At 37.6% G+C, this 27,953-nt stretch overlaps 1 protein-coding gene across 2 annotated transcripts in view; it reads left to right on the plus strand.

Moving 5' to 3' along the window:
- Positions 1-27,953, plus strand: part of TMTC2 (transmembrane O-mannosyltransferase targeting cadherins 2) — a 264,093-nt gene that overhangs the window by 192,776 nt on the left and 43,364 nt on the right. For both annotated transcript variants that reach the window (XM_086610426.1, XM_086610427.1), the window contains 3 exons: positions 378-456; positions 9,856-9,977; positions 27,659-27,740. In XM_086610426.1, the coding sequence (XP_086466552.1) occupies positions 378-456; positions 9,856-9,977; positions 27,659-27,740 (283 nt within the window). The remainder of the gene's footprint in view (positions 1-377; positions 457-9,855; positions 9,978-27,658; positions 27,741-27,953) is intronic.

Consider the following 27,953-nt stretch of genomic DNA (forward strand, 5'->3'; position numbering starts at 1 on the left):
GTCAGAAAGTCCTTTGTCTGCAGTTTGATATTATTCCATATTCTATAGCCTATAGAATTCTATATATGTTTATAACTCCTGAGTCATTTAGGGGTTTAGAAAACGTTCCTTTTGTTTCCACCTGGAAAGAGAGTTGTGATACTGGAACTAATTTGATCTCTTGTTAATAAGCTTCACTGAATTTGGTAAAACTTTTGTAAATGAGAAATATTCACAGTGAAATTTCTGTGATATTTATGACACCGATGTGTTTGCTTTCTCTCTCTGCACCTTTCATTTGGGGAAGGAAATAGTTTGGTTTTACTTTCTATGTGAAAGACTGCTTTTGAAATTGGTGCTTTACTAATGATTTGTCCCACTTGGGTGTTTCTTTTCAGGATGCTCTTATGGTTTACAAAGAAGCGATACAGAAAATGCCAAGGCAGTTTGCCCCACAGAGCTTATACAACATGATGGGTAAGTGCATTTTTAGCGCTTCAGAGAGATACTTTAGGAGTCAGACAGGGTGAAAGAAAATAGCTTTGCCAGGCAACTGATGCTCAAATGAATTAGCTAATAAAAATACTTACCTTCAATAGATATGAGGCAAACCAGGTTCAGAGCTTAAATGCCAACTGCAATGCTGGATAGGCACAATAAACAATGAGATTGTTAGATACTGGATATTTTTAAGAGTGTCCATGCAGCGCTTGTACAGTTAGACGCATGGTGTTTTTCTCTGCCTCTGGAATCTCTGATCTGCTATCTGGAGACCTCATATGCAATTCTCCCACCTTATCCTCTTGAAATTAAGCAGAAATTGTATTTACTTCATAGAAAACGGAGTGAGATTGATTATAACATAAGATTTAGTGTGGATGTTGAACAGAACAGATTCTTCATTGTTCCAGAGATGCTTTTAAGTGGAATTCTCTCTGGAAGGGCATGTGTTTCTGCTAAGCAAACTCAGTGTCCAGCCCAGTAGACTCTGTGAGCTTCTATCTGGGACGGAAAAGAATGTAAGATGCCTTTAAAGTAGTTCAAAGTAGAGCAACTAAACAATTAGAAACAATTAGGATCAACAGAATGCATGTGTGGTTTTGTGGCTTTTTTTTTTCCCTCCCAATGCCTAAAATACAAGGGAATGTATTGGTTGATATCAATTGGTTTGACACAGTTGTTGAAAGGAGGCACCACTCACTTAGGAAAGGCATCATTTATTAGCTCCTTACAAATACTTGGGCATAGGAAAAAAATATTTTAGAATTGAGTTGTAACTGATGTTATGTGTTTACAAATCTCTGTAAATACTAAATTAAGTACTTCTCGTCACAGTGACAAAGTAATGTCAATAATAGTATAAACAGTTCCTTAACAGTTCATACAGTTCAATGGAGAGTTACTTCTCCCTGAATGCTGAACTTTATCAGATTAATGCAGATAGCTAAAATCCTTAAAATGCACAAGTTGATTATTGCATGTACTTTTGTTCATAAAGAGTCTTAGTTGAACTATTATTTTACCAGTTTTATTTATCAGCATTTGCCTATAAATTTGGTGATACTATCAACAGCCACCACTTTGTGAATTAAGCCTCTGCTTACTGTCAGTGTCCTATACTGATTGCTGAAGTACTGCAGTGCTGCAACAAAAACTCCAAAGTTTGACTGCCCTCTTTAATGCAGACATATATTTCATAATTCTGATAAAATTGCTCTGCAGAAGTACAGGAACTGAACAAAGTGAACCAAAGCTGATTCTAGCGTGATGGTCATTCCATCACAAAGCAGGCTTGTGGTCCCCTTTTTCTTTTCCCGTGAATAGATGCTCCCTTTGGAACCACTATGACCTGAAGGTTTCTTTAGTTTTTTACTTTTCTGCCCGTTGGTTACTGTTTTAGGTTGAGGAGGCCTGTCTCGACTTCCTTTATAAGCACAGTCTATGATGTCCAAATTCACTGTGTTCCTGGGATTTGCATTTATTAACTCACAAAGCGATAGTGAACACAAAGGCCAGCTCAGTCCTTTGCCCAGGCTTGGCTGCTGCTACACTTCCTCCATCCACTGCTCAGCCCATACTCTGACTTCTATTTCCTTTAGGCAGCCGTCGGCACTTCATGGGTGTCCTAGTGGCACAGTAAGTTAGGGTCAAGTAAGATTACTTTAGCCCCTTTCAGCGTATTGCAAAGAGCAACAGGCTATTATGGAGCTCTGTAAAGTACAACTTACCATTAATGTAGTGTATATTTGTATATTGGTTGCTGTTGTGATGGCAGCTGTTGCAGGGAAACCAGAACTTGCTTCACACCAGTTGCTGAGGTGTGGCTTGTTGGCTATGATGCAAAGGCAATCCAAGAGGCTGGATCACAAGTCGGGTAGTGACTTGACTTGAATGCAGTGCAGCTATGATAACAGCAGGAGTCAGACTGACTTGTTTAAAGCTGTCCTGAATGCATCTACATGAGCGAACATGACTGCAGTTAGTTGGATTGGTCTTTCTGACCTGTAACAGTGTAAAGGTTAGATGACAAGACGGAATGAGGTAGCTACGCTCACTTATAGTGTTGAAAGAAAAAGATAACCTAAGGAGAGTAATTAAGCCCATCGAATTTAGACATCTATTTTAGGTTATACAAATAATCCCCTGCAAGCATGCTTCTCCTGTAAAAGGAGCTGACATGATTAGCTTAGACCTTGCTAGTTCAAGTTGGGTGAGATAAATCCTAAACACCTATTCAGTCTTCTCTTTGCATCAAGCGTTGACAGAACAAGGCAACCGCATCTGTTATCAGGGCTGCATCCGCTCTGCAGCTCATACGGTTTCACTGGGCACCCGACTGGATTGTTTATTTCTGTTCTGATGTTCAAGATAAAATGATAAACACGTTCACTATAACACTTTCTTTGATAAACAACATTACATAAACTTGTCTGCCTACTACTTGCCTTTAAAAGGGAGACTAGAGGAACTGAAATAGGCCAGTTCTGTCTCGTGTGCTTGGAATTGCATGAACCTGACTCTGAGCTGTCCCCACTCACCATGTCCTCGTTGCTGGGGAAGAAGGGGGAGAAACCAGAGAGTGCTCCCCATCTGTTTGGGAAGGAAGGGTCCTTTCCTGTCTCTCTATGTGTGGAAAGAATCTTCATGGCTTATCATAAAATCCAAGAATAGCCACAGTTTGAGGATTGTTTGCTGCAGTTGTTATTGTGATTGATGCATTCTGAGTGTCTGGCAATCGCTCAGCTTGGTTCAGTGCTAGATACTGGCATGTGATGTAAAGAAACAGTGCTTCCTCTAATTTGTAATAATTATTCAATCATTTCACTGAAGATTTTCTGGACACTTTTTTCCCTGTATGATGTACATGACGTACTCGAAGGAGAATAAACAGGAGACAAACTGTTTAAACTGAATTAGGGTTTGAACTCCAGTGCTCCGAGTGCGGTAGCATTAACACTCCAGCAGTGTTAAGCCTTTACGCCACCTGCTTTCCCTGTTTGTCTTACACGTCTTTTCCTGTCCTTGCTTCTATTGGCCTTTCTCTCTGACAGGCCCAGGGACTCATTTCTCCGGTGTGCCAATCTGCCCAGCTGACTCTCATCCTCTAAGTAACTTGCCTCTTAAAGGAAGAAGTGCCGTTGGACCTCAAGAAGCAAGCCAGCCTTTTGGCTTTGTGTTTTACTCATGGTACAAAAGGCAGGGCCAGAAGACCAGCATCAGATGTTCTAAGTTTGTGTATATGAAAAGTTGCAGGATAGATTTTGGTCTCCTGTTGCTGTGATTTATTTTGCCAGGTGTGCAACAACTCAGCTAAGGAAACCATATGTTTCTCTGGCTTTGTACCAAGAAGTAAAACCTTTTCATTTTTTTTTTTTCCTAAAAAGAACTTAAAACGGCTAAAAATTAAGACTCTAAAACTGGAATCAAAATAATTATTCAGCAAGCTGCATAAGGTTGGCTTGGTATTTATTTTTTCTATGTCATATTTCTTTGATGTAAATTAAAAAGTACATGCTAAGGTTACACAGATTAATTTGCTTGGCATGGCAACATGCACTACAAAGGCCAGAGTCCAGCTCAGCTGCATTAAATAGGTAATATATTTTGTTTAAAGTTTCAATTAAAACCTGAGTCAAAAGATAAAATGGTCCCCGTGGGATCCTGAACACTTTAATGCCAATATTAGGATTGCTTAAGGATCAGCCTCTGCTCTAGATGTCTTTTGCATTCCTTGAAATCTGATATTGTACAGTTGATTGTATTACATTGCTTTTAAAACCACACTGGCCCACCTGCTACAGTAATCATACTGCTGCCAGTTCAGTGTGTGAGGTGGACCATGGAGGCTCTATTTTAATACTGAAACAGTCACAAGAAAGATGTTGGGGTGGCATTGTTCAGGTTTAGATTGGCAAGATACTGTCATAAAGGCAAATGTCTTGATCGCATTTCATCTGCCCTTGCCAGCTAACATCTGACTGTCTATTTTCAGATATGTTTAAAGCAAAGCCTTACAAACATTTTTGATGAGAAATGCAAGTAACAAAAGAAGCTAACATTGCAGCAGTGAATACAGTAAGCGATGCACAGATTAGAGTTTAGATTTCTCCTTGCTAATCTGCTACATTGCACATGGACAGAAAACAAATCATATGCAAGTGGCAGACAGGTACAGAACAGGAAAAGGGACCCAGATATTACATCTGGTGCAGAGGTTTGCATCGTAAATACAAAGGCTTAGCATGCAGAGAAACTTTCTGTGTTGATGATTATAACATAACTATCCTTTTATTTGATTATGCTTTCGGGTGGATGTGACTGTACAAACCTGTTAATATTGTTAAGGCTCCTATCCCATTTGCCCCTTGCTCCCATTAAATGCTTTTTTATTGAATTACTTTCAAATATTTAGAACTCCAAGAAACACTTTTGCTGGTATAGTTTTACAGTTCATGCTGTGCAAGACTTACTTTTTAAGAGCCAAAGATGATTAAGCTGTGAAATACATATCCCACATCATAATTTATGCAAAGCGTGGCACCTGCACTTGTCTGCACTCCAGTCATCAGTGTGCTTCCTATGCATCTCACGAAACTTTACTGGTAATTTCTTACTAAATGTACATTACAAACTTTTTTTTTTCTTAAAACTAGATTGGTTGAAAAAAAAAGGATTTATTTTCTTTCATATATATATTTTATTATATATTCTAGGGAAATAAGAATGGAATCCACCCCAATAGTGATGAGAGTAAATGGCTGGGCTTCCTTCTCTCTCCCTCCCTGCTCCCGTCCTGCTACTTTAACCCTTCCCCCTCTGAGACTTCACGGACTATGGTAGTTTATATCCGCTGTCCAAAGCTGAGTATAAATCTCTGGGCTGATTGCAATGTCTCCTATTTTCTATTTGTTTGAGGGATTCAAGCTGGGTATGGAGGTTACAGCAGTGGATTGCTGAGAGGGTAGTGGACGCAATGCTTGAGACCTGGGATTTTTTTCCAGGTTCTCAGGTTTTCTAAATTTTCTCTCTTTGGACTATTGATCTGTAATTTCATGTGAAATGCTTGTGTTTTCTTAGACAATATTCTGAAAAGACAAAGAGTTTAAGCCTGAAATACATTTGTATTTTAAATATATGGGTATTTGTATGGAAATAATGTATGTAATCATAACATTTTAGACCAAAAATATGATGATAATACTGAAATTGGACCAAAGGGATCTTGATTAGGCACGATTCTAATGGGAAATGCTTCTGTTAAGAGTGTTTTAAAGAAACTTATACTGGCATAATGTCTATGTTTTACTGACAAAAAAAAATAAAATGTGTGTAAACAAAAAGAAAAGGCAAAAAAAGTACAATCACCTGTTCAGTTATGAGTTCTTAGTTTGCACTCTTAAGATTTACTGCTGGTTGCACATCTGTTGGAAAATGAAACCATCTATCTCAGGTGAGCTCAATGCCTCTATTTGTGTCAATATACTTCTTTCACTGGAAGTGTTTGTACAACAGGAAGCAGATGTGCAAAGTCCACTCTTTTCCACACTGCGACTGATTTTATTTTGCCCTTCATTTATATCTGTTTTCCACTTTAGGTATTTTCCTTCAGAAGTAGCTTAGTGGTCTAATTAAATCAGATCAAAGGCTTTGCTTTGGCTAATTGAGGCCTGTAAGGATCTGCTCAACCAAAGTAAATGAGGATTGACACTCATTCATCAAAAGCCCTCTTAAAATAAAATAAATTCCTTGAAATCTGGAAGGAGATTGTTCTGTAAAAGATAAAAAACAAACAGAATATGCTTTGCCTATGCAGAACTTGATGCTCGTTAAGTTCACATGCTTCAGCTGTTTCAGAGAAGATGTGCATGCATTGCATATTTATCACCAAGACTGTTAATCTTTTGCAATATATCTTAAATATCAGTATAGTATAACATCAAACTATGCTTCTAGATTTATTATATTACTGTATGCATTGGTACCTAGGGGAAGAAAGAAGGAAATTGTATGTCTAGAGAGGTACATTTATGGTAAGTGCATCTGCAGCCTTGATTTGCACAAGGAAGCTGCACGGTTGCATTATGGAATACACAAACCCCTTGTGGTACTGTGGTACACAGGGATGCAGACCTCTCCATCGTTTTCTAAGGCAACCTGTTTATGTTCCTAGTTCAAAGAAATGATGGAAAAGTGAAATTTAAATCCTGACTGAATGTGTGTATTATTTCCTTGTCAAAGTACATCTCCATCTTCCTTTCTGTTTTGACTTTTACTTACAATTAAGCAATTGTTAAAGTAAATGTAGAAACCTCCTCACATATACCATTGGTTTGCATATTTTCTGCCAATGGAGACTGTTATTTCCTAATGACTAAATAATTCATGTTGCAGATTAATAAAAATACATGATCATAAATGACAAATACTGGTTTTCTTATTTTAATGTCATACACGCAAATGCATCCTGAAAGATGGAAGTCTATCCATACATGTTTTCTCTGACATTTTGTTGGAAAACTATCTTAAGCTGGAATAGCTTTTATTAAAATTGCATCAGTCTAAAACATAAAAGCACTTGATTGAGTTAAAACTTCAATTAACAGTTGCTTGATTTTATTCCAGTCTTTGAGTATGGCGGTGGCAGAGCCTTTGTCAGTTTTCAACTTTGGGGTTTTTTTTTTAGATAGGAGTGTCATTGTTAAGCATTTAGAAGATGAAATTAATAACAGACTCCTAACAGTTCTTCCTTCTGTAGTAATGACATGTTCTAGTTGCTTATAATACAGCAATTCTCGATGATGGGGCTCATGGGAGAAAACAGACTCTTCAGAAAAAAAATGTTCAGCTATAGAGAATTCCCTGTAAAGTTTTCAGGAGCATAAAATGTCTTTCTCTACAGTTTGACATTTAGATTGACATATTGTAGCTTCGTTTAGATGTGCCACTCAGAAATACCCTCAAAGTTTCAGGAAGTTAGCTTGTAAAGTAGTTGAGCTCTTAAAACCTATTAAAAAATGAATTTGTCAGTACTCTGAAGATGTTAATCTCTTCTTATATCAGAATCCATCACAGAAAATAGATGAGAACCTTGGATCTTTTTGAAATTTGGCAGTGCATTCAGCATATACTACCAGCAGATAATAACTCCATCTCTTAAGGCTGCTTACATTACTTTTTAAAGAATCTTGTTGTTAACTGCTTGAAACTTTGCCAAGCTGTAACAGGTTGGGCTGGAATTTTCCACTTAAAGAAAAGGGCAATATGGATTCCTCATTTCCTGTATGGTAAATGAAGCAGGGGTCTGTGGGAAAACTAGTATGTAATCAAATAATTAAACATTCTGCCATAAAACGTATGGCTAGGGAGAGGAGTTGAGGGAAGCATATAGCTTGACTTCTTACTTCTTCCATCCTTTCAACACTTGACTTCATGACTTTGTTTTGTGCATAACAAGGTATAATGTTGCATCACTTATTTGTGAGTGCTGACATAGTGAAAAAAATGCATATGACATTGATATTTCTGAATTTGATCATGGGTTTTGGGAGGTGTTCATATTCTTTTGGGGTTTCTTTCCTGTTTGGATTTTTTTTTTTTTTAATTTGGCTTAGGTTTTTTGAAATTTTTCTTTTAGTTTGGCCCTAACCAGCAATCAAATGACTTGTGTACTTCTGGGACTGAAACATCAGCTACTTCTGTGTATGTAATCAGATCCAAGACCAGTGCATGAGTACAGAATGCTCAGTAAATCCTTGAAGTAGAAGTCCTGTGCTAGATTTACAGGCTTGCACCCCTTTATGGAAAAACCCTATTTGCTCATAAAAATCATGTTGGCTTCCCTTAGCCTTGACTCAGTGTGACTTCTGACTCTACACCACACTCATTTTATCTGCAGTCTGTGGTTTGGTCATTTTGAATGCACTGCACCCTACCTCTTGAAACTCAAACTTATGTGCCACATTTTGCCTGACAACCCTATCCTCTGGTGACAAAAATAGCAAAAAAAAAAAAAAAATCTAACTGGACCTAGTCCAATTTTCTTTTATCAAGAAAATCCTCCATAACCCTTATAAATACTTAAGGTAAAGTAGCTTCCATGGTAAGAGTTCCTTCTATTTTACTTAGAGCATGTAGGTGGCAACTCTTTCTCTGACTTTTGGGGGTGTGGTAGTTGACTTCAAGCTTGAATAAAGAACATTGGTCCTTCTCTCTCTCCCTGATGCCCACACAGCTATTTATTTCTGTGTAATGCAGAACTGGGGGCAGTGACTCACCTGGAGACAGCGTTAGCTGACCTCTACTTGGGATCAGCTGTAGCCCTCTCTTGATCCTCCAGTGTTGGCACTGGATAAACTGTGGCTTCATCATTTTGGGAAGATACTTAGCCATCTATTTGGGATGAATCAGCTGGTGAGATGATGAAATCCTGACTCTCCTGTAGGCATTTTCAGTCTGTCATTGGCTTGGGTGAGGGCACATTTATATCTAGAGCCCTTGTGAAAGAGCTGTGTAAATGCAGGGTGTTAATCTTGAAAGCTGCTGTTCTTAACCATTACATACTTGTTTGATATTGCTTATTTCCAACTTTTGAGAAATTCAGTTGTTTGCTTCTTGGAGAAAGAGCCTGGTTTTCTCTGTACGCTAAATTCTTCCTCAGAAACTTCAAGACTACAATTGTCTATACGATAGTATATGGGTTTCTGACATCCCATTCATCAGTTGTTCTTCAACATTACCTGCCTCGCACAGTAAAGAATTTCACTTTGAAAAATGTCCAATTTTGTCATTTCATTCATGACTTCTTAGGACTAGCAATTTATAATTATGGATGCTCTATTCTAATTTAAACTATTGTGGCAGATGACCTAATTTAACTACATTCAGAGATTAGGTCTTGCCCATCCCTCCAGTATAGTTTCAGGACTTTTTTCTTAACCTTTTCTAGTTTTTTAAAAAGTCTAAGTTCTTAATGTATTTTGATTAAATGCAAAAACTTTCCATATTGTCCCTACCATTCAATGCTGTGCAACATAGACTGATGGAAAAGTAACTTTACTAGATGTAATAGTAGATGTGATAAAATTTCTATTTTGAGACTTTGATTGAAACTTAGCAGCTGGAGCTCTCTTTTGCGATTCTATTCCAACTAGACTTTCATCTCAACCATGCTCTTTCAGTCCTAATGAAGTCATAACTCAATCTTCTCACTCAAGTGTCTGTAAGGCTTTTTGTGTGTGTGATTGCAGGTGTTCAAAGCACTTCATCCTTTTCAAGATCTCTGCCCATTTAATACATAGTAGATTATAGATGAGATAACAAATTATGGAAGTCTTGAGAAATTTGGGCATTCTCACTAGCATTTGTTTCACCCTGTAGGAGAAGCCTATATGAGAATGAGCCGGCTGCCAGAAGCAGAGCGCTGGTACGTGGAGTCACTGCGATCCAAGAGCGACCACATCCCAGCCCATCTCACCTACGGAAAACTGCTGGCTCTAACGGTGAGTTAATCAGCAACTCCTGGGAGGTGGTTCCAGGCCCTTTCGAGTAGGTGAGGTAAGGGGACAGCAAGAGTTTGGCCTGAAAATTGCTTATGGCCCTATTTGTCATGCTATTTCAGTCACGCCTTCTAAGTAAGGATTTTGGCAGAGTCAGGTTTTTTTTGTGAAACATTGCATCCATTCCTGAAATATCGCCACCTCTGCGCTGGAAGAAAACAGTTATAATACCATATGAACTTTGTAACAAATAGTAAGGAGTTGTCTGGTAGAGAAAGCCTCTGTTATAAGTAGTTTAGATCTCAAGTAATGATGTTAATATAAAAAGATATTGAGCATTTGACCCAGGGCTGTTGTAGCAGCCCGTGGCAGAGCTAGGGGTGTCACCTATACTTTGCGAATTGCATGTCTCATGCGTTGAATTTACACTTCTTTAGAAGTATCTCTTTGAGCATGTGAAAAGAAGTACTCAACTACTAAGAGCTAGTTCCAAAAAAAAATCAGAAGAGTTGGAGTTTTCATTTCTCATTTCTTCAAAATTTGCTTTGCCTTTTGAGTATAGGCGAGATTGTAGCTCCAGCTAAACTGTGATATATAAACATATAGCTCCATATGATAGTTATAGCAGAGCACCAGTCCCTTCTTGGTTTTCACACGTTTTGAAGATGAAAATGGATTTCTGTTTTATTCACTAAAATAATTCTTTTTTAAAACAGCCTTTCACTTATTTTCCATTTCTCATTCCCATTTTTCTGGCCATATCCTCTTTCCTGTTTCTCTCTTCTACGTTTGCTTTCACTATTCACCCCAGTGTTTTCATATTTCCTTTCTGTGCTCTACTGGTATGCCTTTGTATGATGCTTCAATCCTTGTGGCTCAGTCTGAATATCTTCCTCAACTTTTCACCTAGCTATAAGGTTTTGCTCTGACCTTGCTTATGCCCTGTCCAGTCTTCAAGCAAAAAATGTCCTTAGACACAGGGGAGAGATCCAGCAAAGAAAAATAGCTCGTAATTAATGTCAGCAGATGAATTGCTGCTAAAAGTGTCTGATCTGCCTGAGGGTCAGGAGGCTCTACAGAGGGACCTGGACAGACTGGATCGATGGACCGAGGCTAACTGTATGAAATTTAACAAGACCAAGTGCCGGGTCCAGCACTTGGGCCACAAGAACCCCCTGCAGCGTTACAGGCTTGGGGAATTGTGGCTGCACAGCAGAGAAGGACCTGGGGGTGCTGGTCGACAGCCGATTGAACATGAGCCAGCAGTGCGCCCAAGCAGCCAAGAAAGCCAACAGAATCCTGGCATGTATCAAAAACAGTGTGGCCAGCAGGAGCGGGGAAGTGATTGTCCCCCTGTACTCAGCACTGGTGAGGCCACACCTTGATTACTGTGTCCAGTTTTGGGCCCCTCACTTCAAGAAGGACGTTGAGGTGCTGGAGCGGGTTCAGAGAAGGGCAACAAAACTAGTGAAGGGTTTAAAGAACTTGTCCTATGAGGAGTGGCTGAGGGAGCTGGGACTGTTTAGTCTGGAGAAGAGGAGGCTGAGGGGAGACCTTATCTCTCTCTACAATTACCTAAGAAAGGAAGTCGTAGGGAGATGGGGGTCGGTCTCTTCTCCCACGTTATGAATGACAGGACGAGAGGGAATGGCCTCAAGTTGCGCCAGGTGAAATTTAGGTTAGATATCAGGAATAATTTCTTTACAGAGAGGGTTGTGAAGTATTGGAACAGGCTGCTTAGGGAGGTGGTGGAGTCCCCATCTCTGGAGGTGTTTAAAAAACATGTAGATTTGGTGTTGAGCAATATAGTTTAGGGACCTTGACAGTGCAGGGTGAATGGTTGGACTCGATGATCTTGAAGGTCTCTTCCAACCAGACGATTCTATGATTCTATGAATTTGGAAAAGGGGAGAAATTGGAACAGAAGTTTTCTATATAAGTAACAAGTGACAGCATAATCAAAAAGAATTAAAAAGTTTTCAGTGTTATCATGTAATGTTAAATACAGAGTTTGATTAAAAACTAGTTGGATGGAAATTTTTAGCTTGTGATGGAAGTGAAGCTGGTAGTGTTGTATCCCCACTGCCTGTCAGTTGCAGGCCCTGGAAAGGCAGGTTTTTGCTGCAATTTCCAGTTACAGTTAAAATTTCTTGGGTATTGACAAATACACGCACTCACTGGTTACCTTCCTCTGGATAGAACTGCAAGTAGGTTATACAGCAAAATTTCCTAATTTACCTTGTTTTTCTGGTAGATATCTTCATATCTCGCACCTAAGAATAGTAGGAGAAAGTCAGCGTTATTGGTTTCTTCTTAGCAGATCTTTTGACACAGAAGTTTGAATTTATTAGAATTTCTGTGAACAGAATGAATTTTCTCAAATTTCTCAAATAAAATCCAAATCTCTCTATTTTTTTTTCTTTCTCTTTTCTTTTTTCTGCAGTTGTTCTGGGAAACGAGGTCTCACAGTTTTCTTCAAAATAACAAAATCCCCAAATCCTATAACTCTGTACAAACATTGTGAACCACTGAAAAGAAATTTTTAATTTTGTCCCCTCATTATGAAAGTTTCAGTATAGGTTTAAACATTAGTGGCATACCCCAACTTTGGGAAGGAAGTGATTCCGTATAGTAGAATTGAAGTATTTACTTTCTTCCAGGGATATAAACACAAGATATATGCAGAGTGGACTGTGCCTGGAGGATCTGAACTATGTTTGTGGAATAATGTGTCTCATTAGCAAAAAGGACAGGAGCTGTATAGAGCTTTGAACACTGAACACTGCACCATGATAAGCAATAAAATACTCTGTCTATCCTTTCTCAACGCATGTTTGCTGACCTATATTTGCCCTGTGCCATAATTGTAGTCTATTCTCATCATGGGTTTTTGTTATCATCCCTTGACATTTTTTTCTTTTATTACTGCTGCTGCTTCTCATATTCACGGCAGTATGTACAGATAGGGTTCATGTCCATTCTGTTAACAGCGACATAAGCTGAAAAGATGATGCTGATGTCCTATTGGCTTGTAGTGACATGGGACTTTATAAACCATAACAAGGCAGCGTGTTGATGACAAAATAATTAGAGATGGCAGAAAAATTTTCAGGTGGTTATTTCATTCATGAAAAGAAAAAAAGTTCATTTATCTTTGATCTATTGAAATTTGGCATTTGTTTAATTTAATTCTTTCACCTACAAGGTCTGAAAAGACATTCAACAGGAAAATAGATGATTAAGAGATTTGGCAGTAGAATATGGGGTTTTGTCTCCATATTGGTCACTTGTCCTTAAGCAGGTTTACAGCCTACCATCTGCCCAATGATTCACATTAAATTAGTTTTGTCTAGTTTCTAGTATACTGAACTGTACTAGTATTAGTTCCCATCTTAAATATGATTGCTCTAACTGACATGCTTCCTGGAAGTCTGCGTAGACTTCCTTGGGATTCAGTAGCATTAGAGCGTCTCTCTTTGTCATAGTTGCTTCAGCCCATACCTAACTTGAGGTACCACTGTGATTTATTCTTCTGTTAAACTTTGCTGCCTAGGCTCATCATCATTTTCTCACAGACTGTATATTTAAGAGAGAGAAAAGCCTACTTCAGTTTTCAGATGTTAGAGGAGAGATGTTTTAAAGGCTTCTTTCCCCTCATCTGTTGGAACCAAACATTCAGACTTATTGCAGTCTTGTTTCTGAATATAAATGCTGAGACAAAACTATTGATAACACTTCTCTGTTTCATTTCCAGGACAGAAATGTGAGATGGTTGATGAAGTGAAGGGTGAAAGTGGGTGCTAATATAGAAAGGAAGTTTTTCTCTCTCAGTGAAATTGGGGGGTGAGGGAGGAGAGGAGGAAGGTTTCAGACAAGTTCCTAAGTTCCAGCCAAAGTCAATTCTAGTATAAAATCCCATAGCAGTAAAGTCAAACCTGTAAAGTTTGCAAATTCATCTATGTTTTACTTCCTGACTTAAATTCCAATGAAGTGGCTTAATTTTAACCTCAGCTTTTCTGCATCCTCTAGTCTGTTGCCAGTATTAATGCTTAATAAAAGCAGCGTGACAGAGGGTCATAGAATCATTTAGGTTGCAAAAGACCTTTAAGATCATCAAGTGCAACCACTAACCTAACACTGCCAAGTCCACCACTAAACCATGTCCCTAAACACCACATCTATACATCTTTTAAATACCTTCAGGGATGGCAACTCAACCACTTCCCTGGGCAGCCTCTTCCAATGCTTGATAACCCTTTCAGTGAAGAAATTTTTCCTAATATCCAATCCAAACCTCCCCTGGTGCAACTTGAGGTCATTTCCTTTCATCCTATCACTTGTTACTTGGGAGAGGAGACCAATCCCCACCTCACTCCAACCTCCTTTCAGGTAGTTGTAGAGATTGATAAGGTCTCCCCTCAGCCTCCTTTTCTCCAGACTAAACAACCCCAGTTCCCTCAGCTGCTCCTCATAGGACTTGTTCTGTAGACCCTTCTCCAGCTTCGTTGTCCTTCTTTGGACACACTCCATCACTTCAATGTCTTTCTTGTAGTGAGGGGCTCAAAACTGAACACAGGATTTGAGGTGCGACCTCACCAGTGCCGAGTACAGGGGTACGATCACTTGCCTAGTCCTGCTGACCACACTATTTCTGATACAAACCAGGATGCCATTGGCTTCCTTGGCCATCTGGGCACACTGGTGGCTCATATTCAGTTGGCTGTAGAGCAGCACCCTAAGGTGCTTTTCTGCTGGGCAGCTTTCCAGCCACTCTTCCTCAAGCCCGTAGCATTGCATGGAGTTGTTGTGACCCAAGTGCAGGACCTGACACTTGGCTTTGTTGAACCTCATACAATTGGCCTTGGCCCATAGATCCAGCCTGTCCAGATCCCTCTGCAGAGCCTTTCTACCCTCAAGCAGATCAACACTCCCACCCAACTTGGCTTTGTCTGCAAACTTACTGAGGATACACTCAATTCCCTCGTCCAGATCATTGATAGAGATACTAAACAGAACTGGCCCCAGCTCTGAGCCCTGGGGAACACCACTTGTGACCAGCTGGCAACTGGTTTTAACTCCATTCACCACATGATTCATTTAACCTGTTAGTGCCAATGTGGACACCTGGGCTGCCTCTGTGTACCTGCTGTTTTCTTGATCTTCCCATAAGGAACAGTGAGAATGACCTATGTGCAAAGTGTAGACCAGGGATTTGCAAAATTGCTTGCTTGTTACAGCAGGCTATCCTTTCCCAATTTTCAATAAAAGCTTTTCAGAGTTTCATAATCAGGGACATAGAGACAAATGTTCATTCTCAAGTGTAAAATGTTTATTTTGTTCTCATTGTCTGGCCTTGGTTCAGTCAAACACAAACTAAGAACTCTGCATATTTTCTAAATCCACAATGACCTGTGACTATCTTTTCTTTTTTATTTTAATATTGGATTCTACAGCAGACTTAAAATAAAGGCACTACATACTAGATGTGTTTATTAGCTTAGCAATGAAAAATATGTTATTTTTTTTAAAAAATATTACAAACTTTGAACAATAACCTGCATCAGGAGTCTGATTTAAATAAAATGTTAACTACTTTGAGCAGAGGACTGGACCGGTTGATATTTCGAGGTCTCTTCCAATATGAATTGTTCTATGATTCTATATACCTTTCTTTATTTTCATGCTGAAGATAGTTCCAGTTTACTAAAATGCAGTGTTTTGAATTAAAGTCAAAGTACAGAAATGTATTTAATATTAAGACCTATTATCCTCTCTTACTGAAAAAAGATTTTAGATGAGGATTAGCTTCTACCAGAATGGGGTACCTTTTGCAAGGTCATTAGTGGCATGTAAAACTGTAAAGAAAGTAAATCACAATTCATATACTGTAATAAACTTAATATTATTATAATCAAGCTGTGACAGATTAATTAATTTCATCATCTCAGGTTGATTTTACCAGTTTCCCCCATTTGCACATAGCTAATGTCATTACTATTCCAAAGGGCAATTTAAATTTTAGACTTACATTTTTTGAGAGATGAAATGAACAATAGTAAGCAAAAGCATAATCTATGCTGTTTCATTTTATTTGTGCTAATTCTTTTGGTTTTGTATATAGAATAGAATATTTTCAGTTGGAAGGGACCTACAATGATCATGTAATCCAATTGCCTCACCACTTCGGGATTGACCAAAAGTTAAAGCATATTATTTAAGAGCATTGTCCAAATGCTTCTTACACACTGACAGGCTTGGGGCATCGACTACCTTTCTAGGAAGCCTGTTCCAGTGTTTGACCACTGTCTCGGTAGAGAAACGCTTCCTAATGTCCAGTCTAAACCTCCCCTAGTACAGCTTTGAACCATTCCCACATGTCCTCTCACTGGATACCAGGCAGAAGAGCTCAGCACCCTCCTCTCTACTCCCTCTCCCCAGGAGCCATGAGGTCGCCCTTCAGCCTCCTTTTCTCCAAACTAGACAAACTCAGAGTTCTTAGCTGCTCCTCATAGGACATGTCTTCCAACCCTTTCACCAGCTTTGTTGTCCTCCTCTGGACACATTCAAGGACCTTCATATCCTTAAATTGTGGGGCCCAGTACTGCACACAGTACTCAAGGTGAGGCTGTACCCATGCTGAATAAAATATGCTCAATAAAAGCACATACAATTTGTAAATTATTTAATTCGTAAGTTTCCATTTATTCCAGAAAAAGTCTTCAAAAGACAACACAGTGTTTCGTTATTTCTGTGCAACATTCTCCTCCGAGATGAACATCACCGACAACCTTTGAGGATATTAATAATTAGTTTGTTTGTTTACTTCTTGAAATGTTTTAATGAACAGTTATAAATATATTTATTCAAGAACAGGAGAATTCCTGAGAAAGGATTTTATTTTTCTGAGTTTAGAAGCATGTGAAAATTGAGAGTAGAGTGTGTTACAAGCCCAGTCTCTGACAGGTAATTAGACAAAACTGAAGAAATAATACTTTCTTCTCCAAAGCCTACCCAAATTTTTTGCAAGTATATATCTGGGAATATGTAAAGATGCAAAAGCAAAGTAATCTAATACAGTAAAAAGTGAAATAAAAATCCAAATAAAACAAGCTTCCTTTCCCTACCCCTGAAAACCTGCTGGTGACAAACTGTTATCCATCAATAATAATTCTAAATACTAAGCATGGCATTTCTGCACAAAATTATTCTCAGTAAATTTTACTTCCTGAATAAAGGTACCTTCATAAAACTCAGAATATGCTGTTTGGCTTGTAATAACTATAATTTACATTGACACAAAACAAACCAAACAAACGAAAAACAAACCAAAAATAGCTGTTAATTTGTCATTGATTCTTGTAATACATAGGTGGTGTAGCTCTAATTTGCATGCAATAAAATCTTTGGAGTGAAAAAATACTGATTAATACTAAACCAAATCTCTCTGTTTTTATTTGAATGCAAATATTTGTCTCAAGGCTTGTTAGCTTTTTGGGAATACAGGAAATGCCAGGTGGACTTTGGGCATGTTGCTGTATATGCAGAAAAAAAAACAGACCAACCTAAGAGCTTCAGAGTAATAGCTAATGAATTTACAGACTTCTTACCTAATATCATAAGTTACGAGTATTTTGTAGCCCCTATATTGGATAATGTTATATGTTCATATCTAAAAATTACAGCTCACTAAGCTACAATTTTCCTGAAAATATATTAGAACAGCATAATTTAGTGGTTGAAAAGCATGATTAGTAGCTCAGCTAGTAGAGTAATTGGAAAATAGCCAGTTGTCTGGGGCTTAAGTTTGTGCTTTTCTTTTTTTTTTATTATTTATTTTTCAGAAACAACTTGTAGCTATTTAGGACTGCAGTGCTTTAGCATTATGTGCTTTTCGTATCTTTAACTTGTTAGGCTGCATAAATTACTTGAGAAATTTATTTGTCAATGTGACATGTTAGTTGACCTAGCCAATCTCCTGCTAGCATAGGAGTTTGGTACCACAGCATCTGAGCCTAATCCTTTGCTTAGGTAATTTATTTCTATATCATGAAGTGAAGCATAATTTTTGTAAAAAGCCTTTAAAATTGCAAGGCTCCTAGTTCTAAGATAAAAATGAGTCTATCAAAAATGACAGTGCCAGGTGAGGCCTTGAGCATGTGCTGTAATTCATTTTCCATTTTATGAGCAGACCTTCTAGAAGAGAAAGGGTTGGCTATCATGCTAAAAAAAAATTGTTTATAAGTAATGGTTTTAATTTTTTTTTCTCCTTTCACTTTAGTCTTCTTAAAGAGAAGACTAAGAAACCCTCTCCTTGAATGACTGGCCTCTCTGCTATCAGGCAGTGGATGATTGTTATAGTAGCATGCTAGTCTGAGAAGCTTTATTTCAATTATAAATAGATCTGTTTTGAAGTTTTATCTGTTTTGAGTGAACTTGAGCCCACAAACCACTCTTCATAGCTTGCAGTAGTGCCTATAATTGCTGAAGTACTTAGGGACAGGCCCATATTGTAACATTTAGCGTAGTGCATCTAGGAATTACAGGCTTTGCTCTATTTCTTTGGAAAAAATTGCACAGGGCTTTCTTGCATTTTACACGGCACCACACAGTGCTGTTAATCTCCTATTTTTTACTAGCTTGGAAAATCACCCAAAGTGCTGTAAGAAAAATTTACTTTGCCTTGTAAAATTTCTGTGTTACAGCTCCAAACCATATGAAGTTCAATAATAATCACCCTAGAAGATTCCTAAAATCTAAAATATATTTATTTAAAAACATTTTCTCTAGAGGAGGATGGGGAGAAAGCAGACAGATATGATAGAGACTGGCAGTGTTTCGGATTAAAATAAAAGAACCAGGATCGTGACATTCAAGTGTCAACTCTGAAGTTAAATACTTTTTTTAATTTTCAAAATACTCTCCTCAGTGGGTGGCCATATTTTTGCCTGCAGTTGTTTGTTGCTTGTGTTCCTGACAAACAGAAGGCCAGAGAAGTATCCTGCCATTTTTGGTTAGTTGTGAAATTACTCAGAGTGCCACTATCAAATACCCTACTGTATTCAGTAATTGGTGTAGTCCTTGAAAGTCATCTCAAAATAAATATAAATAAATGACAATGTAGAAATAAATGGAAGGTAGGTAGGAAGAACAGAAAGAAACGGGACAGCAGGGGAAAACGAGAATGTAGTGCAATAATGAATAGAGTAATTCAACATTTACTATTTCAGGAATTATTTGCTGCTGATGTTCCAGCACAGAAAGGAAATTTGCGTTTCTGTTGGACAGCTCTGTCATATTGTCATTTTTATGTCACTCTTTGATTGCTACTCTTTTTCTGTCTCTCTAGATATACACAAATTGGAAGAAAGCAGAGATGAGGTAGAACAGTCATGATGTCAAAAGACTCATGACTGTTTTTAGGACGTAGCAATTTAAATGCTATATGTTAAATTTAGGTATGATTTTCCAGAACAGTTTATCCCTTCTTTTAGTAATCAATTCCTTTAAAATAAAAAATATGTATATTTTAGTAATACTTCTTTTGGGAATGATAAATAAACACCTACACATAGAAATCTTTAATCTATGAAAAGATATTTTCTGAGTGGGTAATTTAATTAGATGAGCAATGCTGTTAGATATTTCATTTTAGGAGGCTAAATCCCTTGGCTGTTAATATTGCTTCTAGGAAGAATTTTTTAATGAAAATTGGATATTTCAGTTAAACTCCCATCATAACAAAGTATAAATGACATTGAATCTTTGAGAAGGCCTTCCCTGAGAAGTTAAGGTAAGCCGAGCAGTAGCCACTGCAACTTTTCTGTCATGTATTCAGTTTGTCTTTGGAATCTGGCACAGACACTACAATTTTTCTTACCACTTGAAATCCCTCGAGGATTAAAACTGATCCAAGCAGAAAGTTTGGATTTAGTTCTGAAATTTGCAAAGTGTCAGAAGTGGTTTTCATTTTTGTTTCCAGTATACAAGCAGTTCACTTGTAGGGGATTGGAGGGGGTGAGTTTCCCTCTTCAATGTGAAAAGTCATGTTTATTGACTTCAGAACCATTAGCCTTATTTTTTTTAAGGTTTGGTTATCTGATGTATCTGGAGCATTAACACCTCCAGGCTGAATGTCAGGATTTCCGAACTATAGAAATTTCAATGCCTGACGCCTATTGAGCTTGTATTTCTTCTGAGGTTGGCCACATGCCATAAGTATTGCATCCATAGATATACTTTTCAGTCCCCTTAGGACATATGTTTGGCTATATGCCAAATGTAACAGAATTAATTGTAAAACAGAGTATTTTCATTTAAATGTAACATATCCGTCTAACTAGTTGGTAAATTACTCTGGAGCAGGTACTTAGGCACATAACCCCTCACTAACCTCCTTTAGGGATCTCATCTTCTGTATCTTGTTTCTAACTTCCTGAAGACAGGAAAAAGGGAGCTCTAAACTTCTCACTTTACTCAACATAAATTTAAACCTTATTATAGAAAACATCACTGACACAGGATGAACTGCTTTCATGAAAGAAAGAGATCTTTCTGTTTTGTTACATGGTTGAATATGGCTGCCAGTCACCTGTTATTACTCTGTGTGTAGTAATTTTGTCAGTAATCATACAAAAATGCATGATCTAAGCCAAATTTAGCTTAGAAGAAATTCACGGGATTCAGTGAAAACAGTATGTGGAGATAATTTATATTTTACTGACTGACCACTACTTTATCAGAAAATATAAAGTACTGCTTAAGAATGAATGGAAAAGAGAGTGCCTAACATGGAAATTTACTTAATGTTTCATTACATATTCTTGATATAAAATAATCTAAAGCTTAAAGATCGAGGTGAACATTTCAATGTGGGTCTAGACAGTAAATAAATCACAAGGTGTGGAATGAAATCTGTTTACTTAAGACTGTACACAATCTTTCTTGGCCTTAACAGTGATGTAATGTGGTAAATTCCTTTTAAACTTCAAGTTGCCCAAACAGAAAGACTAAAAAATGGATATATATTTTAAAAAACCCAAACAAAGCAACCATAAAAAAACTTCAAGGGAAAAAAAAATCCTATGCCTGTATTTCCTTCCTATATCATTTTGAATGCTTTAATAAAACAAGAATGCTTTTTGTGATATGAGACCCATAAACCAAGAAAATGGATGTCAAATAGCTCTAATATATTATTGCTTAATCAGATACATACTGCTTTACTTGAAGAAAATATCACCTTAATAGGCTCTGAGTTATACCCCAAGCTGGTAAAGTTATGAGCTGTGCTTTAGATTCCTAAATCTATGTATAAGCAGTAGTGTCACATTCAAAAATGCTTAAGCTCCAGTGGATTCTCACCAAAGTCAATGAGCAATGCTTAAATCTCAGCTTGCTGGTTATCATGCCATTAATTATCCCCATAGCTGTAGACTCAAGAACCCACTTTATTTTATTACTCTCTGAAATAACCTTGGCTTATAGGAGAGTTACACTGACTTCAGTAGAATCTCAGTCAGGCGAGTAGATGGATTTTTAGTCAACAAAAATCCACCTGTGGTTGAAGGAGGACTAACATATTTAGGTAGAAATGAACCACTTAAGGTGCAAATAGAGGATTAAACTAAAACAAGACATTGTGTTTTATTGATCCTACCAAGGGTTATTTCTAAAAGCAATTTACTGGATTACACAAGCAGTATGCATGTGAGGACCCTGGTCCAGTGAAATGACTGGGAAGGAGAGCCATGACCTCAGGGCTGAGGGTATGTGAGTGCATCACATTGGACAGTGGTCAGAAAGTTACCTCACATGGACTATGAGGTAAAGATTAGTATATGGTGAATTATTGATACAGATTTATACCCTAATTTCATCCAAAACAATCCAATTCTTTCTCCCATGCATTGAGATTAATATATGACATCAAAGAGGAATAATATTCTCATGCTTTTGAAGTTGTTAGCCAAAACTTGAGAGAATTTGTACTAGTAACAGTATTCTCACTGTGATGATCTAAGCATATAAGAGAGGAAAATTTTGTTTGAAAAGATAGCATCTTTACAAGCTCACTGATACTGGTTGGGCAAAGAAGTGCTTTGCATGACTGTAAACTCCTCCTCCCACAACTATTTGTTTTTCTAGTGAGGTATATACTGCTTCTCACTACAAATCACTTCTCATTACAAATCTTGCCTCGCATGTGTGTTTCTCTGGGCCAGATGTTAACCTTTAGAAGTCTTTGCTTCTCTGCCATGTTCAGTTGTTTTTATTTTATTATGATAAAGATGAGATGAAGAGGCAAGATTTGCGTCTTGGCTGCACAGGAAGCGTAGCGACTGAGATAAATTTTGGACCTTTGATGTGAATAATGCGATTCCCATGTATTTCACATAGAAATTATGGTGCTAGATATTCATATTGTAATTCAGAGAAAGAAGGAAGAGTTGTAAAGTAACAGCAAAATGAGAAGAGAAGAAGAATCCATCCATTTAGCTACTAAATACTCGGTATTAAAGTAATTTCTTAAGTTTTAATATTTAGAGGAGGGATGGAGAGCTTGTGTATGTCAGTGGCGTCGTTGTAAGATGCGACTCTAGTTCCTGTTTCTTTCGTCCAGTTAACTAAAAACTTTTCAAGACTTTATCACTAATTTACTCAGTTATACACCATTTAAATTGTTTTGCCTGTCCCATGACAACTTTTGTAAGGCAAAAGGAACTGGTTATGAAGCGGATACGCAGGTCTGTAATAACTTAAAGAGATATGAAATGAAGTCACAAGTTCAGTTCATACCTTTTTACTATCCTTGCGTAGTCTCTCTGTGACTTTAAAATGTCCTAGAGAGAAAGACGGAAATATGTAAAATAATCAACTTTTTCTATATTCAGTGTCTGCAGTTTAATCAATCTTCCATTAAGAAATCTGTTCACAATTCACTTCCTTTTATTAAAAAATGTGAATGCTTTCCAAAAAAAATTGAGCAGGTGTGGGGAATGACAGTCAACTGCATTTGTGACACAAATTGAGTTCCTTATGCAATCACATTGTTACCAAGATGGTTAAAGATGGTAAAGCTATATTGAGGAGTGAAGTCTCTGCTCCACTGATTAAACCCTTGCACCCTTTGAAGAATGATGAGTATTTGCGAAATATAAAGTTGGTTTAAGTTGCAGAGACCACCTAATTTGTTGAACCACCTCAATGGTTGCCACTGTGTCATCATAGTTTCCACCAGAGGGTTATTCAGAGCCGCTCATTAATCTTTTCCAATTTTACTAGCATCTCAGGGGCCTTGGGCCTCCAGCAGCCTCAAGTGCAACAGCTGCCTCAACATGAATTTGGCACAGTTTGCCAGCAGAGTCAGGAAAAAAATGGGTTGGATATAAAACCAGTAGTTTTATACTCAGGTTTTTAATAGCTTAAGGATAAATACAGGGTCTTCTACTAATGCATCCAGTGCCCTTAGCTAGCTCTTTTTTGTTTGTTGTGGTGATGATAAGTCTTTTGTAGGAAAGCCCAGTTAAGCAGTATGTCTGATCATATTAGCAAGGTCGGATCCATTGTCCTGATCTCCAGGGAAGAAGAAACCAACCAACCAAAAAGAAAACCACTTGCAGTCAACTTGTACAGAGAACTGGTCTTAAAAATCAAGCTCCTGAATTCATATTTAAACACTCAACTGCCTAGCTTCCAAAACTGCAAGGAACCCGCCATTTTAATCTGAAGTCTGCATGATTTGTGAAGAGTAGAGTGTAACTGAAAGCCAGGACAACTGGCATGCTAGGTTATAAGAGTCACATGTCAGTTAAATTCACTTTTTTCCTTTTAAATCGTGTCAGTTAAATTCACTTTTTTCCTTTTAAATTTGCTAGTGTTGCTGGAAGGTGGTAATCATGGGCAAATCGTCTTTATTGAGGCACAGGGGGAAAAATACTGAAATTTTCTTTATTAATGGAAAACTGTTGAAAGTTTGTCTTCATTGTAGTAAGATCCAAGTCCAGTAAGGAGAATATCAGCACAAACTTCCAAATCAATTATTGAAGTGTCTTTATCATGTTTTTTCCTCCCCAGCAATGAGATTGCCATTCACTGTTTTTAATTCTGTCTCATTGGTCTCAGCACTGCAAAGCTGTAAGAATGTCAGTGTGTCTGTGCAGAGGATCTCTGTTAGGACTTGGACTAGGATCACCCACTGATTTCTCCTGAGCAAACCAGTAGCTGTCAGATAGCACCTTTTCATTAGCTGCCAACCTGGACTGGAGGTGAACTGGTGACCAACAGGTGAAAGGTATTTTGTATCCCATTATTAATCCTCAGAGCCATCAAGTCCTTCCGTTAAAATCTTATGAATAACTTTTTTATCCTCAAATAAGTCTGCTAGCATGCAGTTGTTAACTTACATTTTTTGCTTTGCAAAATTGCCAAAGCATGTGTTTGTGCATATACAACTGCACACCCTGCTGCTAGAAACTGGGAGGTTTCCAGTGGCTCTCAATGTCTGCATGTGTATGGATCAGTACGCATAACGGTGAACACACACACACAAAATGCCTCCCTGCATCAGATCAGTATTTTTCAGCTGTTTAAACAATTATTTGGATTTTCTATAAAAGTTAGAATTTTATTCCCTTATGCCATGTGTTTTATTTAACACTGAAAGCATACAGTGGGGAAGGGACAATGACAGGGATTGCCATCTTTAACCACACTGTGTGTACGTTCAATTATGGTGCTTAAGGTGTATATTGGATTGTTGAAAAAAGGTGATAAATGCTAAATTTTAATTGTGAAATAGCCTGATTCTCTCAAGTGATTGGATTTTATAGCATTTGATGCAAAAATAATGTGTAATAAATCTATGCTGAGGTACTGACGTTTTAGCAGCAGACAGATGATACCAAAAGAGGACATTTTAGATGGTGTGGAAAATGCTTTTATTTGTGGGGTTTTTTTTTTGTTTCGGTTTGTTGTGTTTTTTTTTTTTTTTTTATTTTTGACAAATGTGGATATATGAAAATGATGGCCAAAATGAACAAATGGAACTGTGCTGATCTTTTGTAGTTAGATCATTTTGTGTCTTGGGTGATATAATGTAAGATTTTTCTCCGCTTTATCTGTTAATGGGTCTGTGAGCCTGTTAATAGCACAGTCATTCCTTTGATGCTATGTATGCTGGCACCTGTCATCATTATGTACTCCAGGTCTCCTGACTGGCCTGAACTTGAATGCAATATGCCATTTGAGAAGTGCCAAAAAGAGTACAGCAGTCATGCATTTTTGGTGATCCCAGTAAATAGAAATTAATCATATTTGACAACTCTTAGTGGCCTTATAGTTCTGTAGACAGAATCTGTGGTTTTTGTGACTATTCAATGAACTGTCCTTTTATGTTTGAGAAATAGACACAGAGACAGAGTACAAACAGCTAAAATGAATGATGTTAGTCTGTTAAAAAAAGCAATGATGCAAAATCTGTAGATGTTAATTGTCAGTATTAACAATACATTTGCTTGATGCCTGTCATTTTGAAGCCTCAAAGCTGGACTCGCACATCATGGTAACTTTTGCCAGACTAAGAATGCCGACCTTGGAGTTAAACGTGCAAAATTTAATGTTCAACTATCACCCTCTCTCCTTCTGCCCCCATTATTTTAATTTGAATAATTATTTTATACTGGCCCAAATTTATGTTGTGTTTTCAGTTGGAGATTATCTTCTTTTTCATTTTTTGTTCTCAACTGTGATTGTATGCTATTTAAAAGAAAAAAAAGAAGTTATATTTAATCTACCTGTTATATGGTTTTTTGTTTGGAGGTTTTCATTTGCTTTTTTTTTTTTTAAAAAAAAAAACACAACCAAGCAGAAATGAGAGGCACTGCAGTATAAGATGGTGTACTCTATCAGTGAGTTGCACCATTTGTTTGACTGGAGCCTTGTGCCATGTGGATATGGTTTTAAGGTATATGGGTTTACTAAATAAAGTTTACTAAATAAAAAGGCTAAACTCTTACCTCCAATGAACGTTCATTTTGCGAAACTAGAATATTGTAAATGATAAGCCTCTTTGTATCTCTGCCAGGATGATCTCTTGGAAATATGGCCTCTATGTTGGTTTTGATGGAACCTGGTCTTGATATAGTTCTTGGTGTGCAGCACAACTTCTTTCTCTCTCTTTATTTTATTGTCTCTAAGGCTCTTGAGGGAAATTCTGAGAATCTGGAGCAGCTGTAATCATGAACAGACCTCGTTATTATGCCTATGTTAACTTGCAGGATAGTGCAGGATGTATACAATGTGTGTTTCCAGACCACAAAAGCTGAGAAAACCTGTATGCTTATATCTGTGAAATAAAACTCAAGGCAACCTTGAGAGGTGCAGACCACAATGCCTTTCTTTGACAGTGGTTAAGCTTAACTGTTCTTTATTCTGGTGGCTTTATATTTTATAACACGAACCACAACTAATTTCAGGGGGAGAGGGATAAACAGGTCACAAGTATCTCACTGAATAGCTGATGGTGATTTGTGTTTCAATATCAGACTAGGCTAATCCAGCATCTCTGTTTTCTTCATGAAAAGAGTAATGACCACTAATGGATCTGCTCTGGCGCTTTGTGTACCATAATGCAACTTTGGTGGCTTGGTGATTTCAGTGATAAGAAAATCTGTGGTTTAGAATGTGTTTGTTCTTTTTACTATCATTTTTGTTGTTGGTTTGTTTGGGTTTTTTTTTCTGGTCATTTTGTCATACCATTGACCATTACCTTTAAATATTGCCTTTTCTATTTCAGTTGTGTTGACAGAATTGACTTCTGATGAAATCTTACTTCCCACATTAAAATCAGAAGTATTTTCTATTTTTTTAACTTCCTACATGAAAATCCAAAATATTTTCTATTTATATATCTTCTTTCCTGGTGACTTTACTGCTGGCTGTGTGTCAAGTGTTATTTAGGACATGAGGAAATGGAATAAAGCTGCGTCAGGGGAAGTTCAGATTGGACATTGGGAAAAGAATCTTCAGTGAGAGGGTGATCAGTCACTGGAACAGGCTCCCCAGAAAAGTGGTGACAGCACCAAGCCCATCAGAGTTCAAGGAGTGTCTGGACAACTTTTTAGTCATATGGTTTAGTTTTAGGTAGTCCTGCGAGGAGCAGAGTTGGACTTGATGATCCTTATGGTTCCCTTCCAACTTGAGATATTCTATGATTTTATGATTTCGTAGAACCAAAACATGTTTTTTTCCTTTCCCCTTTCCTCAGTCTTATTTTTTTTTTTTTTAATAGCATGACTAAAGCTCCCTCCTAACCTTCCCTTCTGATTTTAGCTTGGGTCTGTGTAATGCTTATCCTGATGCCTGTCCAGAAATGTAGCATGGAGCTTGATATGCCCCCAAAGCTCTTTACAATGTTTTTTGCAATACATTTCTACCACTTGCTTACTCTTGGACATTGAGAATGTTGGACTCTTTTCTTCCTCAGCCTGAAGATCTGCAGCATAAAGTAGCTGACCACAAAACTTACTGTAACACTTAAAAACTCATATTTACTTAGGTTAAGTTTAGTGATAATAGTAGCTGTTTTTCTCTTGTGCCTGGAATTTGGAAATTGTAACTATACATGATCACTCCATGTTGACACACTGTTAAAATAATTTCCCCTCCCACCCTTTTTTATTTTTAAGGGACGCAAGAGTGAGGCAGAAAAGTACTTCGTGAAGGCTATTCAGCTGGATCCTACCAAAGGAAACTGCTACATGCATTATGGTACGTTTCAGATAGATAGGGTTTCCACACATATTCCAGGCTTGCTGTTAATCTCTCCAAGTGATTAAGGATTTGAAAAGTGCTACTGGCAAATATCTTTAAAGGGAAAGAAACTAATCTACCATGTATAACTTCATCTCCATTTCAATTTGTTAATCACTGCAGAGGGAGAGGTGAAGATTTTCGTAGTTTGCATAGTTTTCCTCCTGTGAG

This window comes from Tauraco erythrolophus, chromosome 4, assembly GCF_009769465.1.
Source record: "Tauraco erythrolophus isolate bTauEry1 chromosome 4, bTauEry1.pri, whole genome shotgun sequence".
In the NCBI taxonomy this organism is placed as follows: Eukaryota; Metazoa; Chordata; class Aves; order Musophagiformes; family Musophagidae; genus Tauraco; species Tauraco erythrolophus.